Below are 16,036 nucleotides of genomic sequence, written 5' to 3'. Positions count from 1 at the left end.
GTGGCACATAATAATTTAACATAACAGTTATAATTATTACTGATAATGTACATTAAGTCATATCAGAATTATAGGAGTTTCCAAGGCCAGTGGCAGTGGCTCATACTTGTAATCCCAGTACTTTGGGAGGCTGAGACAGGTGGATCACCCAAGCTCAGGAGTTCGAGACCAGCCTAGCCAACCAACATGGTGAAATCCTGTCTTTACTAAAAAAAAAATACAAAAATTAGGTGGGTGTGGTGGTGGGTGCCTGTAATCCCAGCTACTTGGGAGGCTGAGGCAGGAGAATTGCTTGAACCCGGGACGCAGAGTTTCCAGTGAGCTGAGATCATACCAATGTACTTCAGCCTGGGTGGCAGAGCGAAACTCTGTCTCAAAAAAAAAAAAAAAAAAAAGGACTGGGTGCAGTGGCTCATGCCTGTAATCCCAGCACTTTGGGAGGCCGAGGTGGGTGGATCACCTGAGGTCAGGAGTTCGAGACCAGCATGGCCAACATGGTGAAACCCCATCTCTACTAAAAATACAAAAATTAGCCGGGCATGTTGGCGGGCACCTGTAATCCCAGCTACTTGGGAGGCTGAGGCAGGAGAATTGCTTGAACCCAGGAGGTGGAGGTTGCAGTGAGCCAGGACTGCACCACTGCACTACTCCAGCCTGGACGACAAGAGTGAGACTCCATCTTTAAAAAAAATAAAAAGAAAAAAGAATTATAGGAGTCTCCCATAATTTTGGAACACATCCAATAACGTATTTATACAAATACAGCCCAAAGAAAACCAAACACCATTTTATATTTGACAATGTTTCCTGTATAATTTTTATACCAAGTAAGCCAAATATGTCATTTTTGGACTTTAGGGAACCTATTAATAATACCTTAAAGGATTAATTAGGTCTGAAAAAGACATCATTTATAATTTGATTTTGGAACGTTTGTCAAATATCAAAGGTTATCACAGGCCATTGTTAAATAAGTCATGCATTTAACCAGTGATAACTCAAGGATTTCAAAAATAAAAAAAGGTAAAAACCTTCATTCTTTGAGAGAGGAGACTTAATTTTCCAAACAATAAGCCCTAATAAAAACAGCATGAAGCCAATTAAATATAACTTCCATAAGCCTTTATAACTTTTATAACCTTTATTAAGGAGTCAGTTACTGCTTCAAGAAAACCTTGTTAGTCTGACACAGGGGCCCATATGCTGGTCTTGCTTCAGTGTGCCTTTGACATTAATAATTAATTTATAGGGAAACTGAATTTATTTTATCTCTCAAAATCAGCCTTTACAATCTCATCTGTCCACCTCTTCCTTGATAGTCCCTGGGCCTTGAGGAGTTGAATAGCTTTGATTTTCCAGCCCTGTGCTTCAGGAATGAAGTTTATTTTGATCAGCATCTTCTACCGGGCCTGAAGATGGGGCTTTAATTGCTGTCAGTGTTTAACATTTAGCAGGACTTGGTGTCCTTCTTAGACCCAGGAATCAAAGCCCTGTAACTCAATGTTGCAAGTATTTTAAAAGCACATATAGACAGATACACAGATGTAATAACCTTAATTAGAAACTTTTTTTTTAAATCTGTTTTTTTCCTAGGCAAACGAAACTTAATGTGACAACCAAAGTTTTTGGCTTTTAAAAAAAAAAGTAAATCCTCTTATTGTAACTTACACAGACTGTTAATGAAATGCTTGGACTTTCTGGTTTGTCCTGAACAATCCCTCTTTCTTTCTTTATTTCTTTTTTTTTTTGAAACAGAGTCTCACTCTGTTGCCACACTGGAGTGCAATGGCGTGACCTCAGCTCACTACAAGCTGCACCTCCCAGGTTCACGCCATTCTCCTGCCTCAGCCTCCCGAGTAGCTGGGACTACAGGCACCCACCACCATGCCTGCCTAATTTTTTTGTATTTTTTTAGTACAGACGGGGTTTCACCATGTTAGCCAGGATGGTCTCAATTTCCTGACTTCATGATCCACCTGCCTCCGCCTCCCAAAGTGCTGGGATTACAGGCATGAGGCACCACGCCCGGCATTTTTTTTTTTTTTTTTTTTTTTGAGAATGAATGTTTTCTGGCTGGGCACGGTGGTGCACGTCTGCAATCCCAGCAACTCAGGAGGCTGAGGCAGGAGAATCATTTAAACCTGAGAGGCAGAGGTTGCAGTGAGCTGGGATCATACCATTGCACTCCAGCCTGGGAGACGGAGTGAGACTCCGTCTCAAAAACAAAACAAAACCAAGAATCTTGCCTTCTACACCCTCTCATGATCTTAACTGCAAACATTTCTGTGGACTTCAACACTTTGGGTAGAATTGAAGACTTCAATTCTTTAGGCAGAATTTAATCCCCACTTTTTTTTTTCCAAGACAGAGTCTTGCTCTGTTGCCCAGGCTGGAGGGCAGTGGTGCAATCTTGGCTCACTGCAACCTCTGCCTCCCAGGTTCAATCAATTCTCCTGCCTCAGCCTCCCGAGTAGCTGGGATTACAGGCATGTGCCACCACACCTGCCTACTTTTTGTATTCTTAGTAGAGACAGGGTTTCACCATGTTAGCTAGGCTGGTCCTGAACTCTTGACCTCATGATCCACCCACCTTGACCTCCCAAAGTGCTGGGATTACAGGTGTGAGCCACTGTGCCCGGCCCAAATTTAACCCTTTCAACCAGTTGCCAATTAGAAATCTTTAAATCCATCTGACTTGCAAGGCATCCCCTTTTGAGATGTCCTGCCTTTCTGGGCAAAATCAATGTACACCTTGCGTCTATTGATTTATGTCTCTGATTGTAACTTCTGTCCCCCTAAAATATATACAATCAAGCTGTAACCCAACCATCTTGGGCACGTGTTCTCAGGACCTCCTGGGGCTTTGTCATGGGTCATTGTCCTCACATTGGCTCAGAATAATACATCTCTTAAAGTATTTTAGAGTTCGGCTTTTTTTTTTCATCAATACAAGCATCATCAGTGTGAAATCTAACAAACTCTTACTTTAGGTGCTAGACTTAGATTGCAGGCAGACCTGAAGTAAGAATTGGCATGTCCTTGTTTTATAGTACATCTTGAAAGGGTTCAAAGCCAGCACAGAACAATTTCTGAGGGCAGTCATCTAAGGATGCCTGAGGCCTTTTTCCTTTTCCTGGGGGTGTAGGGTCTGGCTAATGCATAATGCTTTGACAAAACGCTGTGAAGTAACAGAAATTCATTTGGGGCTGGGAGTGGTGGCTCACTCCTGTAATCCCAGCACTTTGGGAGGCTGAGGTGGGCAGATCACAAGGTCGGGAGATCGAGACCATCCTGGCCAACATGGTGAAATCCCATCTCTACTAAAAATACAAAAATTAGCTGGGCGTGGCGGCACGTGCCTATAATCCCAGCTACTGGGGAGGCTGAGGCAGGAGAATCGCTTGAACCCGGGAGGCGGAGGTTGTAGTGAGCCGAGATTGTGCCACTGCATACCAGCCTGGTGACAGAGCTAGACTCCATCTTAAAATAAAATAAAGTAAAATAAATTCATTTATCTGGGAGAGGGGGGCGGTGTTGCATGACTCAGTCTCCAGGCTTAACTTTCCCTTTGGCATAATGAGTTTGGGGGTCCTGAGATGTTTGGGGGCCCCCAGCTGAGGTCACTGCAGGCTAGCCAATTGCCAATGGATCCCAAGGACATCATAGCTGCCTAGCTGACCTGCAGCTGACACACGAGTGAGCCCAGCTGAAACCACCCACACACAGCCTTGATCAGCTGAACCCCAAGACAAAGAGCCAGGCAGCTGTTTATTGCTCTATGCCCCTGAACTTTGGTGGTAGACTGTTACACAGTATTCTGACAATACAAAACTGATACTACGGACATATGAATTTTAAAAATTTCTTTTGCCAAAACTGGCTAAGGAATATTTTTATTCTTCTGAGGGCAGTTAAGGCTTCTGATAAGGAAAGAGAGTCTGAATAGAGCACAGACATCTGGAACTCCAGGAGTGGGGGATGCAGCATCAGATTCCATCTTGAATTTCTGCTAAAATACTCTGTACTCATAATGGAGCTCAACAAAGATCTGTATTTCCTCTGTGGCTCAATATTCCCTCTGAGTCAAGTAGATGCTAAGCTGGACCTTGGCACGCCTCTTAACCATGAAGAGATCTAGCTGGACAGACAGACCCCACCATTTATGGAACAAGAATTCAATTTATTCTCTATTTATAAAACATTTTTAAAAAGTGCCTTGGGTATAAAAATCTAAACGTCTGCGGTGTGATCCGTCAGGAGCACGTAACTATCACTCTTCACATCCTTTGGTCACTGGGAGATCCTTTGAGGGGCTGGGAGGTCCTTCTGTCCCAGGCTAAAGGAAAAGCTTCACAAGGGTAAGAGCCACAGAACCCTCGGCAAGAAAGACGGGTCAGGGAGAATGAATGGTACAGAGAGGAAAGGAAGGACAGGGGGTGGAACGGATGTAGGAGGCAAGTAAGGGATGCCGCACTGGAGACTGATGGGGACACTCTAATTGTGCAAGAGGGAGGATCTTCCTTCTTGAATGCTGAACACAGCTGGTCTGAACCTTCCTTGAAAAGTCCAGCTGTTTCCCCATGCATAGGGCCAACTCTCCCTGCCGACAGCAAATGTGGCTTCTATCAGGAAGGAAAAGTATCCATCAGTGTGACAAGAGGTCACCTTCGAACTTGCATGAACTCCTTGCGCAGCCACAAAGAGTCCTGGTAGAAGCGAGGGTCGCCTAGTCTTACGGCTGTCCGTTTATAGAAGTAGCAGTACAACACTGCCGCTGCGGGGGGAAGCAGAACAGAAGCCTCAGGGCTGCTCCTGAGTGTCATTTCAGGTTAAGAACAGAACTTAAGAACAGAACCTGGCCGGGCGCGGTGGCTCACGCCTGTAATCCCAGCACTTTAGGAGGCAGAGGCAGGCGGATCGCAAGGTCAGTGATCGAGACCATCCTGGCTAACATGGTGAAACCCCGTTTCTACTAAAAATACACAAAAAATCAGCTGGGCGTGGTGGCGGGCGCCTGAAGTCCCAGCTACTCAGGAGGCTGAGGCAGGAGAATGGCATGAACCTGGGAGGCGGAGCTTGCAGTGAGCTGAGATAGCGCCACAGCACTCCAGCCTGGGCGACAGAGCAAGACTGTCTCAAAAACAAACAAACAAACAAACAAAAAGAACAGAACCTAATGAGGCTGGGCAGCCCTGCCTCCTGATTTCCCACAGTCTTCCAGCAAGGGCAGGGGCAGTAATCCCTCCTGTTCCTGGTGTGGCTGTCGCAACCATCCCAAGCCAGCTGGGACAGGTCTGGGAAGCCAGCATCAAGGCCCTCACTGAGAGAGACACATGTGGGACCTGAGAGAGGCCTGACCTTGCTCTGGTCCTTACCTAGTCTCTGGAATACAAACAGCGTTTGAAGTCCATCTGTCCATATGAAGCTGTTGGAGTTTTTCCAGCGTAAGTTCTGAAGGAGATGTGAGACACACAAAAGTTAATGGCCACAAGAGGCCCTAATGTCTCCAACTTGGTTAGCTGCAGAGATGCCAGTTGGTTTAAAATCATGCTAACCTCTTCCTCCTTTCTACAACCCCAAGGAGTGTTTCTTGAAGGAGCCTCAAAGCTCCCTTTTTTGCTGCAAAGGGAATATCTTTTAACTTTGAGGGAGGAAGTATGAACTAAGTTATTTATTCTCTTTAATTCCATAACCTTTGCCAAGGAGAAATGATATACTCATTATCTCAGGAGTTCAGCTGGTCACTGTCTTGCCTTGAAAAATCGCTGGCTCAGCTCCTGTCAGATAAAGACTTTGGTGTACTCAGGGTTTAATGAGATTAACGGCTTTTATAGTACAAAGCCAGGACCTATTTTGGCTCCAGGAACCAGAGCACAGAATCCTCTTCAGGAAGCACCCAGAGACTCTGGTGTTGCTTTGCTTCTTTCCTGGGAGCTCTACTTCTTTCTGTGGAATCACAAGCGCAACCTAACAGGGGGTTCGAGCGTGAAAGTGGCTTTAATAATGAAGTGACAACTAGAGAACCCTGAGGTTTTAAAGAGTTCAATTGAATTGAGTACATGAGAAACATATAAGATACTCAAAGAGCTGGAAGAATTTGTGAAGCAGAAGAAATCTGAAACCATGGACACTGGATCTGATCTGAGGCCTAAGTTAGAACCAAAGGGAGGGATCCTGGAAGCCGGTTCTCCTAGCTAAAGTGATGGGAGCTCGGCAGACGGCATGGTGCACTCAAGGGCAAGCAGCAATCTTGCCTGGCTACTTCCCAGAAACATCCACTGCCTACAGCATTAGCCATGGGGCACTGATGCCTAAGAATAACCTATATCAACATACACCTGCCCAAATAACTAATGATGAAACACATTCAACTACCTGTTTTAGCCCTGGTAGGCCTGTTTGGGGCAAAGGTGAATTGAATGTTCTGGAAGAGTCCCCTGACTCTTGGACAAGGCTGTTTTTTCAACACATAATGTTGGTCAAGAGTACCCAGAGCTCCAACCCAAATCACTTTCATTTCACCTGTTCTCTACGAAGCATTGTGTGAGATATCAAAGAATGAAGCTGGGTTCCCAGAAAAAAGATATCCCAGTGGCCGGGCGCAGTAGCTCATGCCTGTAATCCTAGCACTTCCGGAGGCCAAGGCAGGAGGATCACGAGGTCAAGAGATTGAGGCCATCCCGGCCAACATGGTGAAACCCAGTCTCTACTAAAAATACAAAAATTAGCTGGGCATGGTGGCGCATGCCTGTAATCCCAGGTACTCAGGAGACTGAGAGAGGAGAATCGCTTGAACCCGGGAAGGTTGCAGTGAGCTGAGATCATGCCACTGCACTCCAGCCAGGCGACAGAGCGAGACTCTGTCTCAAAAAAAAAACGAAAAAAAAAAAAAAGAAAAGTTAAGTTATTCCTAGCCCTTTAGGGATTCAGGAATTCAGAGTTCAGGCTGGGCACAGTGACTCATGCCTGTCATTCCAGCACTTTGGGAGGCAGAAGCAGGAGAATCGCTTGAGCTTGGGAGGCAGAAGCAGGAGAATCACTTGAGCTCAGGAGTTCGAGACCAGCCTTGGTAACACAGTAAGACCCCACCTCTATTTAAAATAAAAATTAAAGAAAAGAATTCAGACTTCCACTCTTACCATGACCCAGACATGAAGGGAGATGCTGAGGGCAAAGTACACAGCTGTCAGGATGATGGTCCCTTTGAACTTATGGAATAAGAGGTTGACCAGGCCAGCCTGGAAGACGAAGGTGTTGAAGAACATGAGGAAGATGATGATGATGTTGAAGAGGATTGCCATATCCTGGATGCTGTAGACATAAAAAAAAGTACAACCAATGGAGGCCTGTGTGAGGACCCAACAGCAGGTACTATGTCCTGAGGGACACCACATGAGGCCTGTCCTTTGTTGTGAGATAGGCATCTGACATCTTAAACCCTCACAGAGATAACACGGGTTTTGGGACCTGAATGACATGAAGCTAAAATTACCTAAAATTACCCACTGGCCCCATCAGTTGGGTTTGTAGTCCATAGTCAAGGCTTTCCTGCTCTAATACTCTTTTTTATTTTTAAAATTTCTTCCATACATAGTCCTATAGAAGATTCTCTGATACTCTTTATTTTTCGAGACAGGGTCTCATTTTGTTGCCCAGACTGGAGTGCAGTGGTATGATCACAGCTCACTGCAGCGACTTCCCAGGCTCAAGTGATCCTCCCGCCTCACCCTCCTGAGTAGCTGTGACCACAGGTGTGTGCCACTATACTCAGCTAATTAAAAAAAAAAATTAGCTCATGCCTGTAATCCCAGCACTTTGGGAGGCCGAGGTGGGCAGATCACTTGAGGTCAAGAGTTTGAGACCAGGCTGGCCAACATGGCAAAACCCCGTCTCTACTAAAAATACAAAAATTAGCTGGGTGTGGTAAATTAGTGGGGTATGGTAGCGCACACCTATAATCCCAGCTACTAGGGAGGCTGAGGCAGGAGAATCGCTTGAACCCAGGGGGCAGAGGTTGCAGTGAGCTGAGATTGTGCCACTGCACTCCAGCCTGGCAACAGAGCTAGACTCCATCTCAAAAAAAAAAAAAAAAATTATGTTTTAGTAGAAATGAAGTCTCACTATGTTGCCCAGGCTATCTGACACTCTTTTTTTTTTTTTTTTTTTTGAGACGGAGTCTTGCTCTGTCCCCCAGGCTGGAGTGCAGTGGCGCGATCTTGGCTCACTGCAAGCTCCGCCTCCCAGGTTCACGCCATTCTCCTGCCTCAGCCTCCCGAGTAGCTGGGACTACAGGCGCCCGCCAACACGCCCGGCTAATTTTTTGTATTTTTAGTAGAGACAGGGTTTCACCGTGTTAGCCAGGATGGTCTCGATCTCCTGACTTCGTGATCCGCCCGCCTCGGCCTCCCAAAGTGCTGGGATTACAGGCGTGAGCCACCGCGCCCGGCCCTATCTGACACTCTTAAACATTTTTTTTTTTTTTTTTGAGATGGAGTCTCGTTCTGTCGCCCAGGCTGGAGTGCAGTGGCATGATCATGGCTCACTGCAACCTCTGCCTCCCGGGTTCAAGCGATTCTCCTGCCTCAGCCTCCCATGTAGCTGGGATTACAGGCATGCACCACCACGCCCATCTAATTTTTGTATTTTTAGTAGAGATGGGGTTTCTCCATGTTGGTCAGACTGGTCCCAAATTCCCGACCTCAGGTGATCTGCCCACCTTGGCCTCCCAAAGTGTTGGGATTACAAGCGTGAGCCACCGCACCTTTTTTTTTCTTTTTTTTTTTTTTTTGAGATAGGGTCTTTCTCTGTCACCTGGCTGGAGTGCAGTGGCATGATCATGGCTCACTGTAGCCTTGAACTCCTGGGCTTAGGCAATCCTTCTACCTCAGCATCCTGAATCACTGGGATTACAGGTGTGTGGCACCACGCCTAGCTAATTTAAAAAATTTTTATTAGGTAGAGACAGGGTCTTGCTATGTTGCCTAGGCTGGTCCTCAAACTCCCAGCCTCAAAAGATCCTCCTGCCTTGGCCTACCAAAGTCCTGGGATTATGGGTGTGAGCCACTGTACCCAGCCTACTAATAACTTTAAGACACTAAATCACCACTGTTAGGGCCTTTGAATTGCTTGGGTTCAGCTTTCCAGAGTGCCTTACTGCACGCACATGAAGAGCACAAGCTGGATGACAGGAGCCTTTCGGAGCAGTTCTGAGAAGGAATTGACAAAGAGGTCATAGGACAGCAGCAGGAACTGCAGAGAGAGCACCAGGCTGTAGTTACTGGTCTGGAGCATCTTCCTTCTGTTTTCTCGGGCCCCCAAGGGCACATCCCACAGTTCCCCAGAAAACAGCTCCTGGCTCTCTCCCTACCACTGAGGGAGAGGCTTCTAGTTCCTTTGAATCAGAGTTGTTTCCCTTGCTCTAAGGCAAGCAGCTGTTGGGGCAAAAAGATAAGCAAGGTTAGAAATGTATTAATACCATAAACATTTACTGAGGACCTACTGTGTGCCAGGTACCACTCCAGTTGCATGGGATACTTTAGTGAACAAAACCAACAACCAAAAATCCCCAAGAAGTCATTTATTCTAGGACCTTCACCAACCTTTCTCCATGCCTGGAACCTTCTAAATGCAGAGCTGTCTCTAACCAAAGGAATCTAGTAGTATTACTGAGAAGAATGACTGCCTGGTCATGTAGTAGTGGTGGAAACAAAAATGGCAGCAAATCCTTATACATTGCTTACAATGTGCCAGGGAGTGTTCTACAAGCACTAACATTATTTAAATCTCACAAGGTAGATGATATAATACATTATTACCTTCCCCATTTTACAGATGAGAAATTTGAGGCCAAGAGAGGTAAAATAATTTGTCCAAGGTCATATCGTTAGTAAGTGGTAGAGCTGGTATTCAGATGCAGGCTGCCCAGGTCCACAGTCTGTGCTCTTAACTACTGGACTAAGCTGTCTCTTACATAATTGATAGACTGGTATTTAACTAGGCAGTAAAAATGCTGGCACATAAGTGTGAAGTGCCGTAGGCAGAAAAAGCAGAGAGGAAATAGGGGTCTCCTGGAAAGCTTTATCTTTAGGGTTATGGTAGCAACACAGTGGCAGTTGTTTCTTTTCATCTATTCCAAGACCCACAAGTTGCTCTGGGGGTGTCCTATGACCCTGCTGCTGTGCCAAATCTATAAAGAAATTTCAAAATGCTCTGGAGTGTAAGCGATTAAATTAGCATCGGTAAAATATTTTGCAATTTATAAGCTCTTTTCATATTTCTTTTTTTTTTTTTTTTTTTTTTGAGACGGAGTCTTTCTCTGTCCCCCAGGCTGGAGTGCACTGGCGCGATCTCACTGCAAGCTCCGCCTCCCGGGTTCACGACATTCTCCTGCCTCAGCCTCCCGAGTAGCTGGGATTACAGGCGCCCGCCACCACGCCCGGCTAATTTTTTGTATTTTTAGTAGAGACGGGGTTTCACCGTGTTAGCCAGGATGGTTTCGATCTCCTGACCTCGTGATCCGCCCGCCTCGGCCTCCCAAAGTGCTGGGATTACAGACTTGAGCCACCGCGCGCGGCCGCTCTTTTCATATTTCCAACCTTACTTAATCCTACAACCGTCCTAAGAAGTAGCCATTACAATGTATAGAGACTCCGGAGGGTTAAGGCATCTCCTCCACCTCAGCTGGTGAAGTCCCACCTTACTGGACGTATGTTCGCGGTTTCCTCATTCATTAAATTTTAGAGAGAGAGAGAGAGACAGAAAGTGTGTGTCTCGCTCTGTCGCCAAGCTGGAGTGCAGTGGCATGATCTCGGCTCACTGCAACTTCCGCCTCTCAGGTTCAAGCGATTCTCCCGAGTAGCTGGGACTACAGGCGTGTGCCACCACGCCTGGCTAATTGTTTGTATTTTTAGTAAAGACGGGGTTTCACCATGTTAGCCAGGATGGTCTCGATCTCCTGACCTCGTGATCCGCCCGCCTCGGCCTCCCAAAGTGCTGGGATTATAGGCGTGAGCCACTGTGCCCGGCTGCATTAAATAACATTGATAGCTACTACCTAGGTACCCACACCCGATAAGCTTGTCAACCAAGATCATTTCCTTTAATCCTCCCTACAACTCTGCAAGGTGGGAATTATTCCCATTCTACAGGAAAGGACACAGAAGTCAGAGTTCAAGGCATTCCTCCAGGTCTCAAGTCAGCAGAACCAGACTTCATAACTGTGACGCCAAACCCGTGCTCTTAACCACTACTCACAGGCCACCATCCAGAGCTGTTTTGAGGATCTGTTATGCAGAAACGCCCATGGCTGTCTCTACGTACGACGATCCCCTCCAGTTTAGGGGAGTGGAGAGTCACAAGCTCATGAGGCTCTTCAATTCGTCCACCGCTACCTGCCGCCTTCCCTTTGTACCTAGGGCAGTATTCCTCACGCTTCCCAATCCACTTAAAAACGAGGCTTCCTTGGCAAACAACAAAGCATAAAACCCAAGCCCAAAACAACAGCACTAAAAATTCTGACTTCTGGTCACTTAACCCACTCCTCGTCAATCACTCTCACCTCCAAACTCCAACGTCGGTTGTCATGGGGACATCGTCCTGGCTTCCGGAAGCCGACTTTAAATTCCGGAAGTAAATGGAGGACGCGGGGCCCCGTCTGCGCCGTGCGGCCTGCTAGGCTCCGGCTTTCTCTTCCCACTCTATGGCCAGTCTGGTCGCCATGTTGGAGCCTTCGCGGTTCGGGGCCCTGCCTGCTCCGGGCCCTCCCAGCGTCGCCGCTAGCTGACTTAGGGCTCCCGCCCACACTGCGCACGGCCTTGCTGAGGGCCGGCTCGTAGTGGGAGGCTTCGCGTTCACCTGAACATTTCCGCCTCCTCTGGATGGGGGATGAGAGGCGAGGCTGATGCATAGCAGCAGTCCTGGACCCTGACTTCGGACTTGGAGAAGAAACGCCGAGGAGGAACGGGAGTTAGGGGGCTAGCACCTTGGCGCGCTGGGAGCCGGCCACCCCTGGCCTCCGGACTTCACTTCCCAGGAGGCCTCGCGCACGACTGGAAGTGCTGCGAGCCTATAAGAAGGCGAGGCGGCGCCCGCCGCTCTGCTCTGGGGCAGCATTGCTAGCCGGCTGTAGGCATTCCGGGCAGTATCTTCTACATCTCCTAGGAACCTCGGGAGCGGCAGGTCTGGCGCCTGGTAGCGAGAGGCGGGTTCCGGAGATCCCGGCCTCACTTCGTCCCACTGTGGTTAGGGGTGAGAAGGATTCCGGGGCTGGTAGTTCAGGGACCTGGGTTCGAATGCTGGCTCCGCTGCTATCTCGCTTCGCACTGTCGCGACCTCCTTGCTTGGCCTCAATTTTCTCTTTTAGAAAGTGGGCACCTTTCTCCGCGCTCTTCCTTCCAACGTGGTGGTTATAAAGGCACGAAAGCTCTTGAGAGGACGCAGAAAGCAGCTGGAGCTCCTCGCCCCAATTTTCACCCATTGTTAGCTGGCACGAGCACCCAGCAGAGGAGGCAGGGATCACCCCTCGGGTGCCTGGAACGGTTCTTTGGACACCTGAGCCGGACCTAGGCACAGGCTGAAGTCCGGGTCTGTAATTATTCCGGTGCTAAGGGGTAACTTGTTCACCTGCCTCCTTGGCTGGAATATTGAGCCCCTCACTCCTGATGTTCCGACTTTAACAGAAGCTACCTTTGAGAATAAGGAATCTTCAGAGCTGAGAGGGAGTGGACCTGAATTCCTGTACCAGCTCTGCCACTTACCTTGGCTAAGTCATTTTCTCGTTTCGGGCCCCAGTGTCACAGTGTTCTTGATTTGTAAGATGAGGGTTTAGGACTTGTATCCTAAGTCTGGTCCTCAAGATTCTTGAAGTCTCCCAGTTCATCGGGGAGGGAGAGCAACAAACTGATTTTCTACCCCTTCACTTATTTGTAGTTCTAAATTATAAAAGCAACACTGCAAGAGTTTGGAGTAGAGCCTTTTTCTTTTTCTTTTTTTCTTTTTTTTTTTTTCTGAGACGGAGTCTCACTGTCGCCCAGGCTGGAGTGCAGTGGCACGATCTCGGCTCACTGCAACCTCCGCCTCCCGGGTTCAAGCGATTCCCCTGCCTCAGCCTCCCAAGTAGCTGGGATTACAGGCGCCCGCTACCGTGCCCGGCTGATTTTTGTATTTTTAGGAGAGACGGGGTTTCCTCATGTTGGTCAGGCTGGTCTCGAACTCCTGACCTCGTGATCGGCCAGCCTCAGCCTCCCAAAGTGCTGGGATTACAGGCGTGAGCCACCGCTCCCAGCCTGAGTAGAGCCTTTTTCTAAGACTAAGGGCTGGATGGGAACTAGCATTTCTGTTTTTTTTTTTTTTTTTTTGAGACGGAGTCTTGCTCTGTCGCCCAGGCTGGAGTGCAGTGGCACAATCTCGGCTCACTGCAAGCTCCGCCTCCCGGGTTCACGCCATTCTCCTGCCTCAGCCTCTCGGAGTAGCTGGGACTACAGGCGCCCGCCACCACGCCCGGCTAATTTTTTTTTTTGTATTTTTAGTAGAGACGGGGTTTTGCCGTGGTCTCGATCTCCTGACCTCGTGATCCGCCCGCCTCGGCCTCCCAAAGTGCTGGGATTACAAGCGTGAGCCACCGCGCCCGGCCGGGAACTAGCATTTCTTACCCCTGGACCTGACCTGTTTTAGCTCAACCGAGAGAATCCTTTTTTGCAAGAAATTAATAATATTTTGTGACTTGAAAATTATGTGAAACTCAGACTTCAGTGTCCATAAATAAATATTACTGGAACACAGCCGTGGTGCTCATTTGTTAAGATATTTATGTGGCTGCTCTTGCACGGGCAGAGTTGATGACATCGTTGTGACAGAGACCATGTGCTCTACAAAGCCTAGAATATTTACTACCTGGACCTTTACAGAAGAACTTGCTGACTGCTGCCTTAGAATGGGGCTCTGCAAAGTGAGGGCACAACAGGAGGCCGAACCATAGTGAGCACACCCTGGGATCACAGCCCAGCCTGCCCTCTTAGAACAAATGAGAGGATATTTTCAAGAATTTGCATTGCAATTTTCACTGTTTTTTTGTTTTGTTTTGTTTTTGAGACAGAGTCTAGCTCTGTCGCCTAGGCTAGAGTGCAGTGGTGTGATCTCAGCTCACTTCAGCCTTCTCCTCCTGGGCTCAAACCATCCTCCCACCTCAGCCTCCTGAGTAGCTGAGACTACAAGTGCATGCCACCACACCCACCTAATTTTTTTTTTTTTGAGATGAGGGCTACTGTTGCTCAGGCTGGTCTGGAACTCCTGGGTATTTATTTATTTATAGACAGAGTCTATCTCTGTTGCACAGGCTGCAGTGCAGTGGCTTGATCTTGGCTCACTGCAACCTCTGCCTCCTGGGTTCAAGCAATTCTCGTGCCTCAGCTTCCCGAGTACCTTGGACTACAGGCACATGCCACCGTGCCTGGCTAATTTTTGTATTTTTAGTAGAGACGGGGTTTCGCCATGTTGGCCAGGCTGGTCTCGAACTCCTGACTTCAGGTAACCCACCTGCCTCGGCCTCCCAAAGTACTGGGATTATAGGCATGAATCACTGTGCTGGTCCTTCACTGCATTCTTCCTTTTCTCCTGCTTTGCTCTATTTCAGGAAGTAGGAGGGCTTATCTGTGTGTTGTGAGCAGGGCAATATAACTTTGTAGCTCTCTGTCAGGAAAGTGCCCAGGGTCTATTCTAAGTCTGTCACAGAGCAGTAAACCAGGACCTCTTCTAGGGTGTGGCTACAGATCCTTTTGGACTGTATTTACTTTTTCCTTTTACAAAGAAAAAACAGTTGTGGAAGTAGATATTGTCAGATGAGTGAGCCTGCTGATCAAGATCTCTTATATTTCACTGAGGGATGGAGAGAGTTTTAGGTGAACATCTGGTGATCTGAAACGTCCTCTGCCCTTGGAGGAATTGAGGAGGCAGTTCTGAGGCTGGGTAGCAAATCTCTGAGTTAAGTAGTTGAGTCACAAAGCTTCTAGGAAGCTGGTGGCATGATTTTCTCCTGCCAGCTTCATGGAAGCTTTTTCCCCGCAGCCCTTGGACCTTCTTTTCTTTTCTTTTCTTTTTTTTTTTTGAGACAGAGTCTTGCTCTGTCCCCCAGGCTAGAGAGCAGTGGCGTGATCTCGGCTCACTGCAATGTCCACCTCCAGGGTTCAAGCGATTCTCCTGCCTCAGCCTCCCTAGTAGCTGGAATTACAGGCGCGCGCCACTACACCCAGCACATTTTTGCATTTTTAGTAGAGACGTGGTTTCACCATGTTGGCCAGGCTGGTCTCCAACTCCTGACCTCAGGTGATCCGCCTGTGTCGGCCTCCAAAAGTGCTGGGATTACAGGCTTGAACCACCATGTCTGGCTGGACCTTCCTTTCTCAGAGATTACTGCTAACTTGGGTCACCTTGTGAAAGTCCAGCATCTTTACCTAAGTAGGTGGAGCCCTAGCATGGGGAGAGCTGGCATGGCATGGCTGAGGGCCACTGAGAGGCCTGGGCAGGCACAAGGAACATGAGCCGCATGTTAGTAGTTAGGATGAAGTGCGTGACAGCAATGACTAAGAATTCGATATATATGTATATATTTTTTTTTTTTTTTTTTTTTTTGAGACGGAGTCTCGCTCTGTCGCCCAGGCTGGAGTGCAGTGGCGCAATCTCGGCTCACTGCAAGCTCCGCCTCCCGGGTTCCCGCCATTCCCCTGCCTCAGCCTCTCCGAGTAGCTGGGACTACAGGCGCCCGCCACCACGCCCGGCTAATTTTTTTGTATTTTTTAGTAGAGACGGGGTTTCACCGTGGTCTCGATCTCCTGACCTCGTGATCCGCCCGCCTCGGCCTCCCAAAGTGCTGGGATTACAAGCGTGAGCCACCGCGCCCGGCCTATATGTATATATTTTTTAGACGGAGTTTCGCTCAGTCGCCAGGCTGGAGTGCAGTGGCGTGAGCACAGCTCACTGCAACCTCTGCCTCCTGGGTTCAAGCGATTTTCCTGCCTCAGCCTCCCGAGTAGCTAGCTGGGAC

At 48.1% G+C, this 16,036-nt stretch overlaps 1 protein-coding gene across 9 annotated transcripts in view; it reads right to left on the bottom strand.

Moving 5' to 3' along the window:
• TMEM138 (transmembrane protein 138) overlaps nucleotides 1-12,041 on the bottom strand; it is a 30,311-nt gene extending 18,270 nt beyond the window's left edge. The window contains exons 1-5 of one of the 9 annotated variants that reach the window (XM_063641845.1): nucleotides 11,558-12,041; nucleotides 9,164-9,249; nucleotides 7,140-7,311; nucleotides 5,376-5,451; nucleotides 4,160-4,774 (exon numbers count right to left, since the gene is read on the bottom strand). In XM_063641845.1, coding sequence (XP_063497915.1) covers nucleotides 4,662-4,774; nucleotides 5,376-5,451; nucleotides 7,140-7,311; nucleotides 9,164-9,249; nucleotides 11,558-11,905 — 795 coding nt within the window. In that variant the 5' untranslated portion in view covers nucleotides 11,906-12,041 and the 3' untranslated portion in view covers nucleotides 4,160-4,661. The other 8 variants (XM_063641829.1, XM_063641853.1, XM_063641857.1 and 5 more) reach the window with 8 other exon arrangements.
• Between the last annotated feature and the right edge of the window lie 3,995 nt (nucleotides 12,042-16,036).

This window comes from Symphalangus syndactylus, chromosome 1 (assembly GCF_028878055.3).
Source record: "Symphalangus syndactylus isolate Jambi chromosome 1, NHGRI_mSymSyn1-v2.1_pri, whole genome shotgun sequence".
Lineage (NCBI taxonomy): Eukaryota > Metazoa > Chordata > Mammalia > Primates > Hylobatidae > Symphalangus > Symphalangus syndactylus.
Note: the sequence above shows the minus strand (reverse complement) of the source record. Positions and strands in the feature narration are given on the sequence as shown.